The 25,074-nt window shown below is 34.8% G+C and overlaps 1 protein-coding gene and 1 long non-coding RNA gene across 3 annotated transcripts; both read left to right on the plus strand.

Annotated features, from left to right (window-relative positions):
• Positions 1-8,515: 8,515 nt before the first annotated feature.
• Positions 8,516-9,145, plus strand: LOC105227707 (uncharacterized). The gene is made up of 3 exons (XM_011207198.3): positions 8,516-8,709; positions 8,764-8,818; positions 8,891-9,145. The coding sequence occupies exons 1-3, from the start codon at positions 8,633-8,635 to the stop codon at positions 9,053-9,055; spliced, it is 297 nt and encodes a 98-aa protein (XP_011205500.2). The 5' UTR covers positions 8,516-8,632; the 3' UTR covers positions 9,056-9,145.
• Positions 9,146-9,977: 832 nt separating this feature from the next.
• LOC125777247 (uncharacterized) lies at positions 9,978-11,086 on the plus strand. 2 transcript variants are annotated; one of them, XR_007422200.1, is made up of 4 exons: positions 9,978-10,058; positions 10,157-10,348; positions 10,427-10,472; positions 10,544-11,066. It is a non-coding gene; the product is annotated as an uncharacterized LOC125777247 (long non-coding RNA). The 2 variants fall into 2 exon arrangements; XR_007422199.1 differs by lacking the exon at positions 9,978-10,058 and having other exon boundaries at positions 10,074-10,348; positions 10,544-11,086.
• Positions 11,087-25,074: the final 13,988 nt, after the last annotated feature.

Here is a 25,074-nt window from a genome sequence, read left to right on the forward strand (position 1 = left end):
AACCGATGAGATTTTGCAAATTTTATGCGTTTTTTTTTTAAAAAAAAGTTATCAAGCTCTTAAAAAATCACCCTTTAGATGCTTGAAGTTTACTTTTAGATAGCCAAGGTTCACAATAATACAAATGAGAAAAAGGGCATTTAATATTTTCAGTTTTATATTCTTGTGTATCCAGGTCTCTCTTTCTAAACATTTAATAGCATTGGAAAGCCTTTGGACAATATCTATAAGTATAAACATAGCCCTAAGGAGGAATTGCGACGACAAGACTCATTCCTGTCTCACTCCACTGCATATAAGAAAGATTCACTCAACCCATTCCTGCATCCTTGAAAAATATTTTCTCAAAGTTTGAAATGAAAATTCAGACTTTTTCTGCTGTTATAAGACGTTCTCCTTGATACCTCCAGCGAACGATTTTTTAAATGCGGGAAACAAGGGGATAACAATTTAAAGGATAATTATTATGCTCATTTCAGGTGAAATTTTTACTACCAAAACCATAAGTTGGGTTGTGGCCTGGAATATTTTAGCGGCTCTTTATGCAGTGTTTTTCAAAGAAATTCTTAAACAAATGTATAGTACAGCATACTGGCATGTACATATGTACATATGTATGTATGTATTTATATGCATAAAATATTCTCAAAGTCTCAATTTTTACCATTATTCCGTTGTACTTTGAAAAATGTCTAAAAATTATTGCAGAAAATCTATCCTAGCCCTCTATCTCCACTGAAAGGAGTAAACAATTGTTTTTCTCTTTTGTTCCTTCTTAATAAAAAGATAAGGTAATTCTACCTGACTCAAAAAATAGGCAGAAAATTATTAAAAACAAAACTATTGTTGAATACGTAGATAAATTGTTAAAGGTTTATCGAAGAATAAAAGCGAAGTTTAATTTAATTTTAAGGTTGTCGGAGCTCAGACAATGAATCCACTGTTTCTTTGTTATTTCAACGCTTGAGAGAATATGCGTCTACCTGAAAAGCACACTAACAATTGCAGGAAAGTATGCGCTTGAATATCATGAACATGAACATTCTACCTGTGAACTACTACCACATTTGAGCCCATTTCTTTACGCGACCGGCCTATAAAACCTGCTGATCTCAGCGACGAGTGTTCATAGTGATTTTTGCAGCCGCGGGAGCTAGACAGAGCACCAAACACCATAGTACAATATATATTGTGTAAAATATTATTTATAATGCAAAGTAAGGATTTATCACTCAATCATTTTATGATACAAATCGCAACCGAGAGCGCGGTGATTATGAGAGCCAAAGGTCCCGAAGATATAAAGCTGCTAATAAAAAGATGGTTGGAGGAATATACAGATGAGAGTATACCGTTTTTAGCGCGTGGCCAACTAAATCGAGAAATGCGGGAGGCTATTCGATCCAAATACAAGTTAGCGCAGAAAATGGACCAAATAATAAGAGAGCGCGCAGAGAGGCGGCAGCGTGGAGATTCTGATATTACACTGCATGAAGATCAAGCTAAGGCATATGTGGAAGAAGCCTTTGGTGCCATAAGCAACGTGGAAAAAAGAGAGAAATTGTTGCAGGAAGTATTTGAAAATAAAGAAAGGGTAAGGAAATTTCAAAGGGGATGCGAACGTTTTACGCATTTAGCAATACAAGCAAAGAAGAGACAGGAACACAGCGAGAGAAAGAAAAGGAAAGGAAATGAAAAAGAAGCATGAAGAGAATATTTTCAAGTACAATTAATTTTGAGATTGTCTGATATTTTATTATGCATATGAACTAAAGTGAAACTAAAATAAAAAAAATCGTTTCTCAATTATTTTAAAATATTTTTATGCTGACTATGGGTTTTAAAAAGCTACTGAGGCAAGAGTTAGTGACTTTTTTGCTTTTCTTAGCAAGTTCTCACCCTTAATGAATATTAAAGTTCTCATTGTTATATACTGTTTCTAATGAACTCCCACCTTTCTTATTTTTATTTTTGGTTCTTCAAAAATACGAAGAATCAAATAAAATACCTTATGAATTTTTCTCTCTCAACTTACTGAACCCTTTCTAGGCCAGTTTAGTAATTTTTTATAATTTTCACTAAACATCAAAGCTAAGCACTCCGAGCGGCACAAAAAAATTGCCCAAAAAGTATAAATTTCACCCAAGCCTCCAAAGTCAAATAAAAAGTTTCTTACAAAAACTTGAAAGCAACTTTTTTAGATGCGTGCTTGTGTACATTTATTCAGTTGAACTTATATTATATAACTCGCGTGTTAGTTACGGACGCAAAAGTTTGCTGCCGCCTTGCTACCCTTTTTTGCAAATAATCATACATACTTTAGCGCTTATCACCAAACTTAGTGGATGGGAAAGTTTCTTTTTCCTTTACATTCATTAACTTATTGCAGCAAGTTGGTAATTTTGGTGCTCGCATTTTTATCCATGAAAATTATGCTCATTAAAGGTATTTAAAGAGCTAAAGTGCAGTTCATATGCTCTTCTGCAGTTTTGGGTTTTACTTGAATATTAAAATGGTTAATTCTGTTACTTCCTTAATGCTTGGAAATTTTTAGAACAATTATCATGAGTACGTATATATGTATGTACATGGTATATACATATCTTATAAGGGTTATAAAGTTTTAAACAATTTTGGGCTTTTATTGGTTCTCAAAATATGCTACAATTTGAAAATTAAGCAAAAAGCCCAAAGCTAATCCTAATATTTTTCCTGGTATTTTTTTCTACTGCGCTGAGTTTCCACATTGCGATATAGTACACATGTGTAACGTATTCACGGTTGTTTCGAACTTAAGCTTACCCTTGCCTGCCGTTATTGCAGGTAGCAAGTGGCCTTAAGCTAAGTGCACAGTGAGGCGTAGAGCATTTGACTGATGGTGGAAAGGTTTGCTTCAGCTCTTGAAATTTTATGCTATGGCTTAGTAATATTGAATTTCCAAAAAAATGTTTAAAAATAAAAAGTTTGATACTTCGTTTGACTTAATTCTAATTAATTTGGTCCCTTGCTTACTATTGTAGCAGTCATATTACTTACAAGTAATTCAATTTTTGAAGGCATGTCTCAGGGAATAAGGAAAAAAATATTTTTAACATTAAAAGATAATGATAAAGTGGTCGAAGTGTATTTAGAGTGAAATTACCCAAAAAATTATTAAAGGAGTTGCCACCTGGTTTTTATTAAAACTAGTCTGTATAATCATAAACTTTTTTTTAGCCAAATCAGTAAGTTTATAGAAATTTAATTTTTAAAATTTCGAAATTAATGTTGTATATTTTTTTATTTATTTTTATAAGGCTTAAAGAACACACCTAATGTGACAGCTTAAAAAAGCGAGCATCGGTCTGGGCCGAGAACACGGAACTTCTCTAGTTGCTTCTATCCTTTGCTAGGTAACGCTAGCTGTACTTCTCAAATTCAGACAAGTCGCTTTGCACTTGTTCCTTCCATTGGTTGCTTGGACACCTTAACTTCCGTTTTCCACCAATGGATTTCGCGCCAAAGGAGCATTTCGCTAGAGTATCATCTTCCACGCGAACGACCTAACCAAACATTTGTTGGGGTTTCATGCGCTTAACTATATCTATGTATGTCGCTGTAGAGCTCATACAATTTGTGGTTCTATCTTCCTCGACATTCATCACTGACGCGGACGGCTGCAAAGATCTTGCGAAAAACAATTCTCTCGAATGTTTCAAGTGCTTTCTCATTTCGGTTCGTTATCGTTCATGTTTCTGCGCCATATAATAGGCCGGATCTGATAGACTTATAGTGCATAATTTTTGTTCGTCGCAAGAGTGATCACTTCTCAAAGTAGCACCTATTGGCAAAAGTTATTCTGCGCTTGATCTCCGGGCTGCGGTTATTTATGGAATTTATGCTGGCTAAGAGATATAAAAAGTCCTTAGCATTTTCAAATGTATAGTTGCCAACAGTGACGCAGTTCCCAAGACGAGAGGAATGTTGTTGTTGTTGTGGCGACAAAATTCTGCCGAGTTGACAGTCCTTGGCCGGATAAAAATTCGGATCCGTTGCGGTTACGTAGATCCGACTGTCATGAGAACGGGGACGTGACAAGAGGAATCTTTGTATGTGGCCTTCGGGCACTGACTAACCTCATTTGCTTCTTTTTGGGTTTCCTACTAGGTTTGAAAAGGCTGCACTGACAAAATTGTTGTTAAGGTCTATGATTTCAATATCATCTGTAGCTTTGTATGGTACTTTCAGAGTAGACAGTGACACGGCGATGAAGATTAGAGGCACTTATCACATTTTCCAGCTTTTTATTAAAAAAGACGCATGAGAGGGAATCAACCTGTCTAAAAACTCGTTTGGTATCAAACGGCACGGATAGGTCCCTAGATTAAAAATTAACTCAAAAATTATTTAAAAGGGACTTTTAAGACAAAAATTATCGAAATATGGAAATAGATATTTTTTTTTAGATTATCACTGGTTGTGCCTCTTAACGAAGTTTGTAAAATTATCTGTCTTTTAAAATGATAGTACTAATTTAGTAGTAAGTTATCCGATTTATTTTTCCCAAAAAGTATCAACACTTCCTTTTCATAAAATTGTTTTGAATTTTGAGTTTTACAGAAATGTTCTCTTATCACTTTAAAGCATTGTACCTTAAAAGAACATTGTAAAACTTTATTAAGTTAAATTGCATGAGAGCTTAATACTTCCCGCTCGAAATGCAGCAGTCATTTGGCATGATAAAAATGATTGCGTTTTCAATAAATTAACCACAAACAACAAAGCGTTAGAGACAAAGCTTTTTTCCATCTCTATTGGGGTACAAAAGGAAGCCGTTTATACTCTACATGTGCCGAACATCACTTCCACACTACAACACAACATACCTATTATGTCGGCATCTGGTGAAAAATCACCTGGGCAAGCGCAACTGATAAACACACTATACAATTGTAAATGTAGTGGTGCACATGCAAGGGAACAATGAAAGCGCTCGAACTATGCAGATTCGAGGAACTGTGTCGGGCGGCTGAACAAGGACACAATAGTACGAGCATTCAAACAATAGCAAATAATTACGTTGATTTGTTGCGATTTAGCGGGAGTGCGGAGATATGCGAAGTGAAATAGTTGAATAGAAAACACTGCGGTTGGAGTTTTCAGAAGCTTCGATGGAAATTAAAGCTAAATGTTTTCTATAGACACAACTACTATACACATACTTGTACATACAATACAATAGTAGTAACCATAATGGTCTGCGAGTAGATAACAGTTGTGCAGGTATGACGAGGACTCTTTTGTGGTTGATGGCTTACCTATGTTTAATGGGGGCTAACTGGACTAATTATTTGGATTGAGTAGAGTTGAACATACAATTATAAATAAGAAAATTATTTTTATGTAATACCTTTGGGAGAGTTATTTGTTTAGAAAATTGCTTCGTAGGGAGATGCAGTATTGAGTGGAGAGCGATGTTGTCATGTGCTGAAGAATGCTTGAAGAGTTTCGTAGCATATTAGTTGACTCCAAAATGCATGATGAAAGACTTGAATGCTTCAAAACACTTAAATTCATAGACACAAAGGGTTGGAACATATGCTTCGAACTTTTTTTGGCTCTGAGAAAATGCAAGATACAAGCTTGGATTTTGACAAGTTCGAACGTTTGTTGTTCTATATTAACTCGGACGTTAGTGGTTGAGCTAGAACACTAACTGATCATATATGCTTCTATGAAACTGCTGAGTCGACCTATTTATCAAAAGAGATGGCAAGGCTTCAACGTCAACCATTAGAACTCTGAAGATAAGTAATTGAGGTGGAAGCAGCGAATGTGAAAGTAGGTAAGCCCTGTAAGATGGTTAACAAAATATTGCAGTCTTTGTAAACCCTCTTACTCTCTCCGAACTCATTGAGGCATTGATATTGGTTCTAAATCATCACTTTGAAGCTTTCGGTAGACTATTCCAAACTTTGATGAGTCCATTACTGACTTGGTGGCTTGTGTGGCATACTCGTACTTCCCTTTTTTATACAAAAATTTCAAAATATAGCGAATTTCTTCACTATTTTAACTCATTTTTGAATAGCTGTAACTTTTTCTCAACTTCCCCCACACAATGTGATTGGTAGCACTGGAGATATATGTACGACTTCAACATCTATTGACAAAATACGAAAAGACTTTTTCGACTATCCGATATAATACCACGGGCTCTTGTTAAAGTAATTTTATAATTCTTTTTGCTTAGCTACTCTCCACCATTAAATTCATCACAATAATATTCAATAAGTATTTATAAGAATTTTATTGAAGAAAAGTATAATTTTTAATTCACAGCTAATTTGTTTAATGAACTTTTAAGCAATCAAATACATATTTTTACAATACGCGAAACAAGCCAAACACCGTCTAATAGCCCAGACGTCTAATAGCCCAGACGGTGTTTGGCTTGTTTCTTAAGCTACAACTTAAGAAAATTAATTGCGCCACCGCTAACACTTCACCCTTAGAGTCTCGGTTTCTGTCTGCGTATAGCCGCTTCCGCTTCGAATAAAACGATTTCACGCTCAATTTGAGTGATTCGCTTCACAATGCGCTTCTCTTCGCGCAACAGCTTCCGGCACATCCGCACCAACATCTTGCGCGGCTGTGGGGAAGTGAATATTAAATAATAATAAAAACAAAAACAAAAATATGTAGACAGACTCATTTAACCAACCTCGTTCTTCGGTGATCTCTGGCCCATCATGCAAATATGCCGGCTGTTGAAACGGTTCAGTAAATTAAGGAATTGAAAATTTTGTTTTTATTGTTTTCATTTGAATACCCACCGCAGCACATCGAAGGCCTTAACGCCGCAGGAATTGTTTACAACTTCCATGGAAGGCGATTTCATATTGATTTACGATTGTTTCTTTTAAAACGCGAGATTTTTTATATAACTATTTAATTTTTTTTAGTTTTAGATTGTCGTTTTTTATTCCTCTGAACTTTTTTTGTTTAAATTCAATAAATGTGTCGATTTATTTTGTTTTGGTTGTCATACTGCCATTACATATGTATGTATGTACATGAGCTAAGGCTGAGTACACAGTGTAGTAATTCTTATTGTAATTTTTAAACCATAATTTTTTTTTAATATCACATTTGAGGTTCAAAGACTATTTAGCAACCCTTTAAATTTTTGGGCGAGTTGAAATTATTCTTCGAGGAAAACTCTGTAATGCTTAGGGGGAGAGAGAGAGAGATATATCTTTCTTTTTGAATATGTCTAAGATACGGTCTTTAACATTTCTAAGTAATATATAATCTCTGTTCTCTCTTTCCTTTGTAAAAGGTCCGAGACTTGTAACTCGTGAGGAGAAATGGACTCAAGTTTAGAAAATTCAGGGGAAACAGTTCATTATTGCGAGAGAAAGAGATAGAGGAAGATTGAAAGAAAGATAGAGAGATGGAGGGAAAGAAAGAGAGAAAGAGACAAACTGATAGAAAATAAAATATACAAGAAGAATTTATAAGTAAGAAATTAAGGAATTTAAACCCAAAACCTTGCACGTACGTTTGAAAACGAGGTTCGTTCAGTGATATATTGTTCAGAGTTAGACATAAGGCAAATTTTAAACTGTCACATACCTTCTGTATATTCCAAGCAGAAGTCTTTGTTATTGGGAAAGCCTCTAAAACATCTGCTGGTAACTCTAGAGTTCACAACTACGTGGACAGCCAAGCTACAGTCAAAACAACAACTCCATTTTGATTATCTCCTAAAAGTGCCTTTGGAAGAAGGGCGGCAGTTGACAGTGTTGCCAAAAATAGGCGACTTCTCTTCCACTACATTCTCTTCTATTAATGCTATGTACTATCCAGGATGACGAGAAAGGGAAGTAGATTGCCAAGAGTGCTGTATGGCTGTCATCCGGAAACTTGACCGATAACCGTAGTCTTCATCTATCTTAATAGGAGCATGTCAAGAATTACCAAAATGCGGTGGAACGATCTATACGAGGACAAAGTGCCAAAGTCATATGTAAAGCGGTAGATTAGAACTACTCGAATTTCCTACTGGTGTTCGATAGAAGGATATGAATGAAAATCGTTGGAATGCGAACTATTCTTAGTCTGGTGGCGACACAAGCCAGCAGAAGGCTGCTCACATATCGTGAGGACTACAGGAATTGTTAAGAGCAAGGCAACAGAGAAGCAATGAATCATCTTATGTCAATATGGCAATGCGACGCTACAAGTTTCTGGACGCCCACCGGACGAGGTATCGTATGGAGAGTTAGGCTATCGAATCTGTTGGAATTCACATCAAGCACTGGTTTCCTACTACTCTTCGTGGACTACGTGAAGGCACTTCATCTGTTCATAGTTATAATAAGACTATGCGTGGCTTATCAGTCTACCAGACCAATTTAAGCTCATTTCAAAAATGAAGATCTTTTCAGAAAACTGGCACATTATTACTCATTGATTCAGATTTTTAACACAGTGTAATAATTACATCATAATTTTTTACGATTAAGTTTTTCAGTGACATTCCGATCAATTTTTGAAAATTCTTTGAACTTTTGTAAGCACAAAATTACAATTAAAATATTTGTTGGATTTTGTGAAAAATTTTACATTCAATCGTTCGGGTAATTACATGTTTTGTGAAATGATTTCGACACAGCAACAAATCTTGAGAAATCGTCGACGTATGTCCGCGCTAACAACGCTACAGTGAGTATGAGTAAATATGATTTTCGTGAGTTTGAAAACTTGATTTTGTTTCAGGCAGCGAATCGCAGCAAATAGTGCGCGGTCAGATCGATTTCATAACGTTAAAAAGGTATGGTATGTTTAACAACTGAGGAAGTTGAGTTACCCATTCCGATGTTATATGTTTTTGTTTTTTTCACAGCAAACTCAAACTTTGCGCGAGTTCTTCGAGGATTTACAGGTGGAGGAAAATCGCATAAAACGTGAAATTCTAAAAATCGCGCAAAAAATTAAAAGGCTGGAAAAAGTCGCCGTAGAGGATGTGAAAGATTGGCAAAGCCCATGGAAGGGAACCGAGAATTCTTAACTTTTTTTACGAAAATTTTAAATATATGCATTGTAGTTGTGTATGTATTGGTATGAAATAAAATTGTAGCTTAACTAATTTCACTTAAATCAGCTCGTAGAGGTTTTTTATCGATATCACTTTCGATAGACTCTTCATGAAATATAATGTTAGTGTTTATTGGCGTTAGCTATTTTGAAAATTATTTGAAAAATATCTGAACTCTATGCATATCTTTAAGACGATCTGGTGGATATTTTTAGTAGCTCGTTTCTAGAAGTTTCATAACAGTTCACCGAAAACAATGGTGACGACTTTGTTGCCTTAGCAATGTCTCAAGTCTTATTTAGATTGAACGCGTCACCCATTCACTTCTGCCAACGAAGATAACACCGGTAATGTTAAAAGGGCAGAGCTTAAAATCGTCATTGTAGCATCAGAAAAATAGCAGAATATCTCAGCTATTAGCTATAGATCGACTCAAAATGCTTTAGTTAATTTTTTGGGTATGAACCACACATATTTTGGTTATATTTTGGGTATGAATCACACAAATTTTGGTTACTTTTTGGGTATGAAGCATGTTACCGCTACAGTCGTACTATAATACCTGAATATTTTTCGCTGAAGCCATTCCAACCGAGACTTATTATAAGTGCAAAATTTTATTAAGCATTGGAACACTTGTATTGGCTCAGTAGCCTATCTTGAAGGCGATAATAAAAATTGATATTAAAATACTTGAAAATGTATTTTTTTCTTTGTTCAGGGCAATTTTTTTCATATATTTGATAATGAAGTTTTCAATGGTAATCTAAGTCGTTTGAACATTTTTCTTTAGGCTTTCTTTTTTTTATAAAAAATTGTGGTATTTTTTTTCGATACAGTATCCTTTGGTACTACCTGAAAGTTACTTAAATACTATCAACAATATTTGTTCAGAGTCATCGTGAGCTGTGATATCACACCTTCCCACACTGTAAAACTTCCAAATCAACCACTATCTCTACAAAAAGCAGGCATTGTACATAAGTTCAAATTTCACTCTCTTGTCAAGTTTTTTCTGACTTATCTACAACAAATCATTTATACTTTTTTCTTTATTTCTTCTTCAAACAAAAGTTATAGATGAGCAAAATCACCAACATACAAATTTCTATTTTTTGAACTCGCACGATTTTAGCATTGAATTTGAAGCATATTTTGCACTGTTAAACCGAAGTACGTAGAAGATCAAACGCCTACACACATGTCACGTCTTACGAGGAAAGTGCTGACGAACCAGAAGAATATGGCTTTGTTAAAATTTTTTGTGTAAGCCAGACTAATACATATTGATATACACTTTTATAAATATTATAAATACACCACAAATCTTTATTCAAAACTCAGCCGTCCCATTGCCTGCACAGCGGGGAAGCAAGGATACATAAAATCGGTGAAATTGAAATGCAGTTTTGTCACTGACAGCAATATATTCTAAAAAATTTATCTTATGATATTTTGCAGCAAAATTTGAGACTACGCTACATGTTCAAGGACTTAGAAGAGGAACAAAATCAAATTAAAGCCAAGTTTCCGTTAAACTACAGAGAGGCGCATATAGTAAAAGTGAAGGCCCGCAAATTTCCTTTCTACAGCTCGCGTTAGTGGCGTAAGCTTACACAAAGCAGATCATTGTCATAAGAAATTGTGTCATTTAGTAGATAAATTTTTATGTAAAAAAATTTTGAGAGGTTAGTTTTTTAAGTGTTTGCATAGTGAAGATGAGTGAGTGTCGTCATGTGGAAACACTTAAAAGCTTGATCAATAAATAAACTTATTCTGTGCATTTTAAAATTGTTTACTGCCGAGTGAATTAATGCAAAGAGGCGATGGATATTCTTTTGTTCTAGAATACTGATCTACAGTTTTCCTTGGTATTCATGAATCATTTGACAAGGTCTGGCCCTTAAGCCTATTATATAAGTTAAGGGCAAAACTGTGCCTTACTGTCTGTTGCTAAAATCATACTGACGTAACCTGACCATACGTAAGTTGTCGTGATGCTGAGTCGTATCTGAGATCCTAGCGTTCTTGTGCCTACAACGTTCTCTAAATAGCTGACCTGCTAGTTTTTAACTCTGACTCTACTATTACGGCAACCTGCCTGTAGGTCAAGGCCGCTATGTAAAACTGAAAAGTCCATCCAAGTGGTTTATATCCCAAGCCACGAAATCTGATAAGATCTTACATTGTCATTGCTGTCAAACAAGTACGAGAGAAAAATATTTGGATAATTGAAAATCGAGATAATTGAAGCCTAAAGAATAAGCTACTCATACATGAGGCAATACTCTGACCGAGCTGGTCGCGTAGAATTCAATTACGAGTGAGCTCAGCTGATTGATATTTTATAATAATGTTATTAAAATCTTATATCTCCATATTATATTAAATTTGTTGAGACCTAAAAATGTCCACTGTAAAAAAACCCGTTAAAGAATTTAGTTGTCGTTACCTCTCTTGGCTGAATATCCATGATCACATATAGTACTTTCGATACAACTACTGAACAATAATCCTATTAGCTATTGCTCTTTAATTCAATTTATCTCTGCTTCATTTATGTAAAATTTGAATACCCTGAACCGGCTATATTATGTTTGCCACCATGTTTGTACTCTACAAGGAACGTCTCATAATGAGCTGAGTCGCTTAAACCAAGTGTGTCTGTTTACACATACGCCAACTAGTCCCTCAGTATTGGAGTTATCGATCTGAAATTGCATTACAATTTAAGGCATCGCATTGAATTGTCCTCAAGAAGTTGTTCATTTGTCAGTACCGATATCGGATCGCCATAGCGTATAGCTGCCACATAAACTGAATGATCGAAATTAAGGTCTTGTAAGCAATCTTTTATATATTATAACTAAGGTGCCACCGAAGTTAACGTTTTTTCTTCTTTTCATTGTACTTCAACGTCATTGTTTATGATTTTAAAGGGTGATCTATTTCGAGGTTGCTTACTTTAGTAAAGAAAAACATTTTTGATTATGGCTTTCAAATGTTTTCAGTGGCTACGACTCAGCTTGTCCATCCGTTGGAAAAATTTTCAATGACTCGTTCGATCATTTCGACTAGTAACGATGATTCCACCGGCCTGAATGAAAAAACAGCTCTCGAATCCCTTCAGTTTACGCATTGAGTTAGCCATCGCTGTACAAAATTAAGCTCGAAAAAGTCGGATCTTCTTGAACTTTTCAATTGCCTATAGAACGAAGCGATGTCGCTTGGGGAGGTCGAGCGGCTTCAGTATTTGCACAACCTGTATTTTGTACGATTTCCTTTTAAGATCTAGGCGTAAAATGTGCCAAGTCGTTCCATACATCAGTCCGTGTTGCTGCGAACGGTGACGAATTGACTCTTCACGGTCTACGTGTACACTCTCAGCTACGGCTGCTATATTTTCTTCACTGCGTGCTGGACGTGGTTTAATCGGTCAAATATTATTCGATAATGAACGATGGGTCTCAAGATGGATAGGTAAGTAGGACGATCATGTTGACAATAAGTTGAGCAAAGCGCCCGCAATACATTCATTACAGAACGTAAGTTTTCGTAATAAAGTTGAACGATTTGTATACGTTGTTTAGGCGTAAGTCTTTCCATGATGAACTGCCAAACAATACTGAACAAAAATAGTATGACAGCTAGACACGATTCATGCGTGATCTGTCAAAAAAAAGTATATTGAAAAAGAACCTTTTCTTGGATCACACGTTAGTTGTATCATATTTGATCTCTAGCCTCTTTCCACAAACGAAAACTCTCCGCTTCACTTCACTTGTCAACTCCAATAGGAAATTCCGCTTGATTATTTCCGATTAGTGTATTAAATTGAGGGTTTTTGTGTTTTCGCTGGTTTGCTGAGATGGAATGGGAAATTAAAATATTAATGTGTTAAATTAAGTGAATTAATAAGCAAGACAGGGAACATGAAAGTGTTATAAGCATTGAAGTGTTGATAATCAATCGTTATATAATTAATTTGTGAATAATTCTCGTTGTGTTGTTCTTGCAGGAGTTGACAGTCGTTGAACATGAAGTTTCGGGTTAGTGATGGCATTGAAGTGTAAGTGGCAGGTAACGTATGTAATTTCCACTGAAATGTAAGAGTAGGAGTAATGGGTGAGTCCAATTATTAATATTTTATTGTTTTTGTCAAGGGATTATTTTTTGTATAGAATATATGTATACCGAGAACTAAATTAAATTTTTTTTATATACATTTACAAAAACTATTTCAAATTGTAGTGAAGTACTATAGTTTTTTATTTCGGATATCATAAAAAATATTATTTGTATAGTCGCACATCCATGGACCCCTTTTTGTTTTCATTTATTTTCGACGACAGAACATAAGCCTTTCTTTTGGAGAATAAACTCAAGATCTTTTTTTTAATTTTCCAATATTAGTTCCAGAGAAGATGCCTTTGATCTCAGAGTAAATTTTTAAGGCTTAAAGAATGTTTTGTCTAAAAAAATAAATTTTATTAACTGCTTAAAAAATATATTTTAAAATATAAAAACATGTCTCCAACAACAGTTTGACAAACGCATTTCATCAGCTAAGCGCCTCACGTGTGCACCAGCGTTTAGTCATAATTTAAGACGCACTGTGCGTGACCAAGTAGCGGAAGGAAGAACGAAATCTGGGTTATGAAATTTTTAATGAGCATGCAACTGAGACCGAAATATGGAAAAGTTTACTTGGGGCGCATCTTCAGCGGTTAAGAACATGTTTTATGCATGCCGCTCACATACTAATACATATGTACATTTTCGTGTAGGATAAAGCTTAGCGGTCCACTAAGCATCAAGTGTGTCTAGAGTATTTAAGATGAGAAGCCAACTTTTCCCTCACAGTTCAAGTAACAGTTATATGTGTAAACATGTCTAAACAGCGGCAAGTTTTGCCGAGAAAGTTGCCAGTAACAGTGGACATTTAGATGTGTGCATACATATATACATATGTTCATATATATACATACATATGTTCATATATGTATATACATATGTGTAACTATAAAGTAGAATATAGCCATATACGCTTCCCTTTGAAGTCAAGCCGGTCCGTCGAGTGGCTTGAGAAACTGTGAAAAATCGCTATTAAGTACAAGCGCAGTGAAGTAAAAGTAAAACTAAAATAAATTGCGTTTTGCCTGCGAGTGAAGTATTAATATCCTTTAGCGTTGAGCAGTTCCCGGAGCAGCTTATATGAACATAATACTCAGCTGCTTCATCTATTCGCACATTTTATTTTCCTAACTATTTTTTGTTTTTGTTTGTGCTGGTAAATGAATTACTCCTATTTCCGGCTTGCTGTCTTCGCGCTTATAAAGCATTCTTCAAGGCATGACTTATTTACATACACACTAAAGGGCTGCATGAATACGCAAAAAACAAACTTTGAGTCACTGTCCAAAAATTTCAACTTGCACTCACTCACACAACGTAAAAATGAATTCTCATGTTTGGGTGAAATAAGGACCGAGTCTCATGAGTGAGAAGAACAACGAGTTCGCTCAACTCATAGCACTCTCACAAGTAACAATCCACTCTCTGTAGAATTGGTCTACCAAAGCATTTCATTCTGTTGGTGTGAATTAATTCTGTGCAAGAAGGATGTTGGATGAGTGAATGATGTTCGTGTGAATTAACAACTGTTAATTCGAGTTATTCTAGTTGCACGACTAGAAAGAAGTATGTATGTAAATACGCATAGATAATTACATACGAATGTGGATAAAAAAAATGTTTCCAATATTAAATTTTATTGCATTTTTTCATGAAGTTTATTTAGGGATTAATAGATTTAACAAAATATTATAAAAAATAAAAATATTTTAGAACTAAAACCTGTCCTTTGGAACAATTGAAAAAAAAAACTCTTTTTAAATCACAAAATACATACAACTTTTAGTTCCAAAGTATCACATTTTTATTAGTTACATTTGCGTTCATTTCATGGATACATATGTATTTTTTTTTATGTAAGATATATGTATAAAATAAAAAAGAAATTCACTTATTCAACAAAAAAATATACACATAATTCTTGTATTAAAAAATAAAATGTAAAGCCCTTCAGTCTCATATAACTTAAAAAAATTGCGCTATTAAAAACTTAAACAAAAAAGAAGCAATTCATTTATCTAACAAAAATATAAAATATATACATAATTCATTTATTTAAAAAAAAAAATGTGTAACACATTCACCAGTCTTTTTGAACTTAAAAATATTTTTTTTAAAAAATTAATGACTTCAGAAATTCGTTTTCAATGTTGCACATGTGTTTCCTATTAGTTTAAACTCTAGAAATAATTAATTAATTTACATATTCGTATGTAAAAACATGATTTTTCCTACAGTAACAGGGTTAGACCCAATAACACAACGCTTTTCAGAAAGTAAATTTTTGGCATTCGAGAATATTCTCTCAGACGAGGCACTACTAGCCGGTGTTGCTAAGATTTTTAAACTCAATTTAAAAAGTAACGGAAATTTAAGTTTATTTAATTCCCACCATTGTAAAACATCAAAATTGTCGTGCATTACTTCGTTAACATTTTCGTATAATAGTAATTCATTTTGAACTCGATCAAGATTATTTGTTGGATTTGAAGGCTGAAGAAATCCTGAGAAAAGTTGTTCCTTATTATTTGAGAGAGAATTTAATTGACTACTTTCGTTATTGCTTTGACCTTGCTCAATAATCAATGCTTCTAGCATGTTTTTGCAATGTAGTTTTATATAATTTTTTTCTTCATTTGTAAACTGTAACAATTTATTAGTCGGTGGAAACAAAAACAAAGCAATTTTGTGAAAAATTGTTAAGTTTTTAATTACGACATCATTTATCAATGTGCTGAGTTTAATTTTTAACGATTTTATGCATTCTGAATCATCATCGCTATTTGTTTCACATATTCGTTTTAAAAAGTAAACATGCACAATAACTAAATTTAAAGTAGGGTAGTTATCTCCTTCTAATTCTTTTGATGTTTCTTCGAACTTTTTCAAAATATTTATTATATCTGTTAAAGTATTTAAGCTGATGTTACTTATTCTATGGGTTTGACTTTTTATCTGTAAAATGTTTATAATATCGATCCAATTGCTTTGAACAGATTGCAATAAATAATAGATTGAGTTCCATCTAGTTACAGAAAAACTTTTTAGTGTGGTTTTTAGTTGTGCATTAGCTCCAGACTTTTTAAAATATGTTACAAGTTTGATGCACTTTTTACATATTTCCCATATATCTGAACACTCCTCAATAGATTTTTGAACTATGTTGTGCAGCATATGACTGACGCAGAATATGTGATCGTATGTACTAAATGCCGCTTTCATATTGGAGCCCCTGTCTGTAACAATTATCCCCTTATCAAGACTACAATCAAACTCCTTCAATGCCGCCTTTACTTTTTGTATAATTCTTTCACCTATATTAAATAAAGTTACACTTCGTTTTTAAATATGAAACTTTCGCAAGTATAATGAAAAACTAAAAATTAAAAAAAAATACATATATGGTATCAAGGCATATTGAACAGGTAGCCTCATATGAAAATCCCATGTATTTTGTTGTTGCCTGAAACCTCGAATGCATCAATCTACGAAATATCAAGTTTGATTTGAAAATACGTATGTATGTACAGCTGCGAGCACAGAAATATTAGTGTGCAATTGTGGTAAACATTTCTTGAAATACAACAAATTGTTGTACTTGACACCACATATAGTACGTACACATACATATCTGCAAATATACATATACCGTTTCAAGAAATACTTACTGCTACAAGATTCAAAATCCATTGATCGAAAAGCAATAAGCTTCATTCCAATTTTTCCGCTTTTTATATAATGAATAGTCATAGACAAAAACGATTGTTTTAAATAATTATCGGTCCATAAATCTGAGGTAAGTCCAAAGGTACTAAGTTCACTTAGTTCTAATTTTAAGGAATCGTGGGCTATATTGTATAGATTGTCTATGTTTCTGGATATCGTTGTTGGATGAGGTAATAGGTGATCAGTATCTACGTTCGACCCATACTTAGCTCCAATTGAAAGTATTAGATCCGTATATTTTTTCAGTCCTGCATCTTCGATCATCTTGAATGGTCTACAATTTTTAGTGACCCATTCAGTGAACGTATCAGCAACATTTTTTTTTGTGTCGTTGTCCACTAATATCTTTGGGTTATCCGAACGGTTTTTTAAATTTTTATAGCATTTATGTTTCACAAGGTTAGACGTGCTATTCATAAACTTAAAAACGCTGTTACAATTTTTGCATGCAACAACATCTCTTACCAAACTGCCACTATTTTCAACCTTGCCAAAAATTTCCCAAACCTTGCTTTTCCCTGCTTCAATAACTACTGTATATTTCCCTTTCACTATATTATCCTTAATTTCATTAAGCTGCTGCCTTAGTACAGGCGTCGACTGGGTTGACGATGCAGATTCATCTAATGTTACCTATTTTTGTAAAACAGAGACACAGGTGTAAATTGTATTACAACATGGCAAATATTAGCAAACAATTGCACTGAATTTCGCGGTCAATTACTTACATCCATTATTTTTGATGAAAAATATAAAATATTAAAATAAAAATCTGCCAAAACTATTTTACCCCCTTTTATCTCCGTATACACAAAACAAATGACGAATTTAAATATTTAATAAACTGTCTCGGTTAAGCGTCTACGGCCAGTACAATGCAGGCAAACATGTTGTGGGGAAAACCCTTCCGTTTATCTTCTCTATTTGCTTGCTTAGCTGAACACTATGGGTGCACACTGTTCGGTTAATAGAATGAGAGAAACAATGAATTCACATAACAATAAGTGAGGATCACACACTATTCCACTACTAAGCGAACGCTAACGCTTTGCATTCACTGCTGGTTGATGATATGAGTGTGAGTTGGGTTTGTTTATGAGACGAATGAGCTGAGTCTACCTGCTAGCGATAAACAACAACTCACAATGTCTTCTCTGTATCTGCATTCACATAATTCGAACTCAGCGTCGGCGCTGAACTCGAGTTATGAGATGAATTCATAAATTCTCTGTTGCATTCATAGCGTGAATTAATTCTTGCAACCCTTTAGTATATATATTTGGTTCATGTGTGAGTGTGCAACGTATTTGTGCAGTTATTCTTTGGCACTACAAATGCTGACAAATTCCGCTCTGTGCTAATGTTATTTGCTCCGTATCACTTTTATCTTCATTTCATCTTGGATTCCATTCATTGCCCTGTGCTTGTGTAATTTCATTAACTGTGTGTAGTTTTAGCCGAAATTCGACACAACAATGCTTCGCTTTGACACGATGTGTGTGTGAGTCTTTGTCGATTGGTGTGAGGGAATGATATGCAAATTTGCTTGGATTTTCTTATTTTTTGCGCAGAAAATGTAATTTATGCGAAGAATGTAGGCAATATGGCATGAGTGCTAGTAGAAAATGGAGAGGTTGCCATATTAACTAGATTTCTCTTTGGAATTGGTTGAGTAATAGAAAAGCTAGCGACATTAGGACCGACTTAGAAATTTTATTCTGAAAGGGTTGCCAGATTAACCGAATTTTCTTTTGGAATTTGTTAAGTAAGAGAAAAGCGCGTGAAATTTGGCTCGAATTAGAAATTTATTTCTGAAAGAGTTGCCAGATTAACTGAACTTTCTTTTGGAATTTCAAGTGGAATTTGGCCCGAATAAAAATTTTTTTCTGAAAGGGTTGCCAGATAAACTGAATTTTCCTTTGAAATTTAATAAGTATTAGAAAAGCGAATGAAATTAGGCCCGATTTAGAAATATTTTTCTGAAAGGGTTGCCAGATTAACTGGATTCTCCTATGAAATTTGTTAAGTAATAGAAAAGCGAGTGAAATTAGGCCCGAAATAGAAATTTTTTTCTGAAAGAGTTGCCATATTAAATGGATGTTTTTCTGAAGAAGTTGCCATATTACCTTTGATTGCTAAGGAACTTAACATTCGTCATCAAACGGTTTTGAATGATTAAAAAAAGGCTGGCTACAAAAAGAAGCTCGATGTTTGGGTACCACATGAATTGGCTGTGAAAAATTTAATGGACCAAATTAACATCTGCGATTCTTTGCTGAAACGAAATGAAATCGAGCCATTTTTGAAGCCAATGGTAACAGGAGATGAAAAGTGGATCAAATACGACAATATTGAGCGAAAAATCATGGTCCAAGCGTGGTGAAGCTTAAAAAAGGGTCGCAAAGCCAGAATTGACGCCTCGAAAGGTTATGCTGAGTGTTTGGTGGGTTTGGAAAGGAATAATCCACTATAAGCTGCCCCAGTCAAGACAAACGATTTGTTCTACATTTTACTGTCAACAACTGGTGAGATTGAAACAAACAGTCGAAAAAAACGCCCAGAACGGATCAGCACAAAGAGCTTCGTCTTCCATCACACATCTTTGATGCATTCACCATATAGCCATGACCTTGCTCTATGGAACTACTATTTGTGTGGCCAATGTAAAACTCCCTTAATGGAGTAAATTTGGCTGTGAAAATTATTTGTCGCAGTTTTTCGCCGAGAACTCAGAAAAGTTTTACTCAATTGGAATAATGTCTCTAGCGAAAAATGGCAAAAAGTGGCTGCCCAAAATGTACATAATTGGTTCATTAAAGTTCATTGTTAATATAAAAAAAAATATGTCGATGTTTGATTAGAAACACAAAAAGACTTTTCCGACTACCTTATATATAATATATCCTCTTAAGTTATAAAAATGCTTTCCAAAATCTTGACTATGATCTTTCTACGGAAGTATAGTGTTAACAACTACAGCTAAGTACACATTGAATAACACACTTCATTGCCAAATGATTATGTAAATCCACGGCTTCAAGCTGAAAATAAACATTAAGTAGTTACACAAGTGGTTAGATAAGCTGTTTATTTCTTACTATTCTTTACAAGTATAATTACTAAGTGCTTAAAATCCAATAGATATTATATTCTTAATAATTAACACAACAAAAACTCAATAAACCTACCTAATCCCAATGAAGGGTGTAGAATTATGGTGTGGTTGTTATTATCTAAGCACCACCTAAGTGGACTGGTGACATGCCTAATTGTCAGCGACATGCTCTATCACGCCCTCACGTGTCAAGTGCTGCGCCTGACACCCATTCTCTTGTAGCCGTACTCCAGCGCTTAAACGACAAGCCGGGCTGTTGTGGCAAATTAATTAGAAGCCTGTCAATGGTAGCGCCACCACAAAGCTTACGCTTCCCCATTAATTTCACAACACTTACGCTCGTGAGAGTGCCAATGCATGGCGGTGATGGCGAATTTAATTTCTCCGCACTTTTTCAACTAAAATACTTGAATGCCAATGGCGCAACTCGGTAGCAGCGAGATAACTTTCATATCTTCAGCATAGACAGCATTGAGTGGCGGATGGATAAAGTGGCAGCTGACTGCTTTTGTTTGTTAGTTGCCTCAACACTTGACTTCACGCCACACTTTTCCACTGACAAAAGCGAAAAAAACGGGAAGTGAGGTAGAAATTGCAGTTTGCTATTGGCAGCGGATGAACCTATTGATAGGTCAACTAGTGGGTGCACAAGGAGTGGCAAACACAAAGCACTGGAACACTGCGTTTTAGAAACACTGAAGGAGGAGGTGGAGGAGGGTAGAAAGAAAAAGTTTAGAACTAAAGTTCCATTTAAATGACTACGACTACGACTAGTTAGCTTTGTAGCGGCTATAAAGTTGGTATGAAATTGGAACGATGAAAATCGTGAGCGACGACTTCCTGCATCCTAGCTTAGTGTTCTAACTATCGAATATAGAACAAGACTTTGGAAAATTTAAATTTTATTGCAGGTGTTGTTTACTCACATTGTTTCAAAAGTCTGCTGAATACTCGATGTGTATGCGTAAATACGAAAAATGGTCATAAAGCTTCTATAAAATATTCGGAAGCCACTTTAGTCACTTGTACAAAATTTTAAAGAATTTTGGTGTAAAAACTCGTCCAAAACTTGGAAAGTATGCAAGTTATGTTTAAAAGTCAATTTACGGCTCAGAAGTTATACTAATTGAATCACAAAAATAGATTTTGAGTGCCACATTACCTGATGATAAACCACACACTATTACCTTAATTAATTATTGATTAATTTGACAGCGAAATTACTTACTGTCCTCACACGTTTCTAATTTAATTAAAAGCTAAGTGACAATACTCTGCCTTGTCATCGTTAATTAAAACCTAAGGATAACTCACGCTGTTGTAGGAACTCAGCGTTCTCTTCCGACATACTTATATGCATGTACAAAAATATGAGCTACTGCTTAACTAACGGTTGATTCAAGTAAAGGTACTTTTTCCAGTAGCCTTTTTTTGACAGATGATGCTTGAGTCATGTCAAGTGCTTCGCTCAACTTATGGTCAACATAATCGGCTTACTGAGCATACCCATGTTGATACACATATTGTTGAATAATAATTTACCGAATAGATCACGTCCAGCACCAAGTGAAGAAAATAACATTTCATCACGGAAAGATCTACGATCCAACAACGAGTCGAATTTATTAAAATTTATTACCGAAATTCGGAGTCAGAGGCCTCAACTTTAAGAGCGCTACGTTCAATTTCTTGCCGTCATAATCGTTTTCTCAGATCAACAATTGAGCGTATAGCAGAAAAATGAATCTAGTGACACAGTACAAAATGTTTCCGTGCCAGTATTGTTGCCGCTAACGTATCAATTAAGGAACTCCTAAATCAGTCTCTCACATGTCGTTCTCAAGTGTTGGGCATCTCTGTGAAGTCGTTTTGGCGAATTTTGCGAAAAGATCTTGGCCTACATCTTTACAAGATGAAATTGACGTAAGAACTGAAGCCGTTTGACTACCAGAATCGTCGTGTTATCGTGAATTGGGCTGAGCAACAACTTTAAAAAAGTTCGGATTTTCATCGTAAAATCTACTTCAGCGATGGGGCTCATTTCTGGTTAAATGGCTTCGTGAGTAAGCAAAATATGCGTAATTGGTCAGGCAGCGTACTCAATGAATCACCACTGCAGCCAAAAAAAATTACGGTTCTGATCAAGACTGTGATGATCAAGACAGGCACGTTACTGTGAATGGGAATCCCTACCGCTTAATGATAACCAAATCCACTCTCCCAAGCGACAGCGCCTCGAAGAAGATTCGGCGTGTTTAACTATTTGATGCCTGTTATTGAAGCTCGTGATCTCGGAGAAATTTGGTCAACAAGATCGCATATCATATATTGATGATTTATTGAGAGAACACTTCAGTGAACAGAGAATTTGACGTTTTGGACCGGTCAATTGGACGTGGTCATTTTATATTCCAAAAAAAGGCTTATAAAGCATATATTTATATCCCGAAGAGATATACTCGTATTAAAGTATAGGTTGGTTTTAAGATATTGACCTGAAATTTTGGACGTTCTTTTCTCCCCAAGGAGCTGCTCATTTGTTGGAACAGCCCATTTGTAAGAACATTATAGCATATAGCTGCCATACAAACTGGCTGATCAAAATAAAGCTCTTGAAATAATAATTTTATGCTTTGCTTTAACCGAAGCTAACGTGTTTCTTGTTCGAACTCGCTTCTACAATTAATTTTGGCATATGCTGTTTGAATAGAAAATGTATTGTTTTCATATGGAATTCTGTGAATCGATGTAAAAATTTACACAATTGCAGTAATTGTTTGCTTGTATTTTCTTCATATGAACAAAAACATATTTCATTATAATTTACTTTTGCTTCCTTAGAAATGTGTGCTTACAAAAGTGCTTGCATTGTATTATGATTGGTTTTCAATAAATTCGTATTTGCTTTGCTATAAATTTCACTGGAAATATATTTAAGAATATTGAAAGCATTTCATGGTCAACTGAACGCATTCAAAGCTGATTTTGAAGTTTAAGTTAGTAATAAAAGCTGATAAGTTTATGCAAGAAATGTTTTGAAAATCTACACGAATTTGTAATAGTTCGCAATTTGAGCCAAAAATTTGTAATATTCATTTTGAAATTCACTTGAATTGAGACAAATTAAAAACAACTTTATTGAATACATAGGAAAGCTACTATGAACAAAAAATAGTACGGGTTTATTCATAATTTTAAAATTCTTAATTTATTCTTCAAAATCTATGTCGCCCTTCTCATAGCAATCTCACTCGACCCCAATACTTGTGTCAACGTATTTTGAAATCCTCGAAACAGTTGTTAAAGACAATTTGCGGTATAGCCTTCAATGCGCGTAGCGATTCAAGTTGAATGTCTTCAATTGACTCATAACGGTTGCTCCGAAGCGATTGTTTGAGTTTGCTGAATAGCCAGCAGTCACACCGGCCTCTTTTTACCCATAGCTTTACCCAAACAATCGCATAACCCTCAGCTAATATTACATGTTGACATTTTAGTCGGTCGGAAGGAATTTGGAGTGCACCTCGATAATCGAAGAAAACTGTCAATATAACCTTCATTTTTTACCTGCTTTGGCCTGTTATTTTCGGCCTCGGCTCACCTTTGTCACAATTTTTCGACCGATTGATGGTATGAGTTAGCGACTACGCTGTGTAGGTCATGTGGTTCGGATGTAAGAAAATACTCAAGTATTGAAGGTATCCGATTCAGTACCCACTAGTGGCAGAAGAGAAAGGGGAAGACTTCTACTTCGTTGGAGAGGTCGGATGGAGAGGGACTTGGTAAGTGTATTTGGTAAGTCGAATTAACGCCAAATAGCAAAGAGAAGGAACAGCTGTCGTGCTATTGGCTAGGCTATAACCGCGTAAGCGCTGTCTACGTCAGTAAAGAAGAAGAAGAAATGTCGAGTGTATGCATCTGATGGCAATATTATGTTAAGAGAGATTTTTTATTTCAAAACCCCATGGTACTAATTTAAGTTACTCATTACTTTTCTCTCCTGAAAACTTATTTTTGTGATGAAACAACTATATTCGACGAATGAACTATTTTTAGTAAACTAGGTACCGATTATTTGTAAAAACATAAAATATCTGCAAAATTTTCATAGAGGTTACCTTCGAAAACATGAAAATTTTAAAATGAAAAGTTGGAATGTTCCAATTACACTTTCATACCAAAACAGGATTAGCGATCGCCTACACTTTAAGAGTTATATGGGTTTCCTCGAGTAAAAAAGTGCAATTTTATTTATTTTTGTTTTCATATAAAAAATTAAAGATTTTATTAAAATTTTCTATTATTCTAAAGAAACATTTTTTACAAACATTTGGTGTAATTTTCAACCAAAATTTTTGATATTTGACTATTACGACGTGATTCCCTTCTCAAATACAAAATATTTCTTAGAAGAACTTGACTTTGATCGGTCAGTTTGTATGGGAGCTGTATGGTGTTGCGATCCAATTTCGGTGTTTCCGACAAAAGAACACTTTCTTAGTGAGAAAAGTACGTGTGCGAGGTTTCAGATCGATATGTCAAATACTGGCGGTCAAGTTCGCTTATATATTATATATGGGTCATACAGACGGACAGACGTACATAGCAAAATCAAAAAAATCGACACAGCTCGTCACGCTGTTCATTGGTTTACATGTTTAATGGTGTCTCCGCTCAAGGCTCTTAGATCCATTTATGTAAAATCCATTTATGTAAATGGAGAACACATCACATCTTTTGGGAATACATGTGATGGAGGAAGGGGCATAATAGATGATATGTGGCTGTGCAAACCCCATCTAATTTCTGTTCTATTCTATTCTGTGGAGTTTCCGACGTTTTTTTCTAGATGCTACGAGTACAAACTAAATGGCAAACTAAATATATTCTATTCGAGGTATACAAATTATTTATATTTACAAATTGGAAAAAACGATACTTTTCTACCACCACTGAAAGTATAATTGAATTAAAGTACTTTTTAAGCTACACTAATCATATTGCCATTGCCGCTGTC

The sequence above is a fragment of the Bactrocera dorsalis genome, chromosome 3, assembly GCF_023373825.1.
Source record: "Bactrocera dorsalis isolate Fly_Bdor chromosome 3, ASM2337382v1, whole genome shotgun sequence".
Classification (NCBI taxonomy): Eukaryota; Metazoa; Arthropoda; class Insecta; order Diptera; family Tephritidae; genus Bactrocera; species Bactrocera dorsalis.

Excerpts from the sequence above, each read along its gene's own strand:
- LOC105227707 (XM_011207198.3), top strand. The coding sequence starts at position 8,633 with ATGTTTTGTGAAATGATTTCGACACAGCAACAAATCTTGAGAAATCGT. Across the intron at positions 8,710-8,763 it reads TCCGCGCTAACAACGCTACA|GCAGCGAATCGCAGCAAATA; the intron begins GTGAGTATGAGT and ends ATTTTGTTTCAG. Across the intron at positions 8,819-8,890 it reads GATTTCATAACGTTAAAAAG|CAAACTCAAACTTTGCGCGA; the intron begins GTATGGTATGTT and ends TTTTTTTCACAG.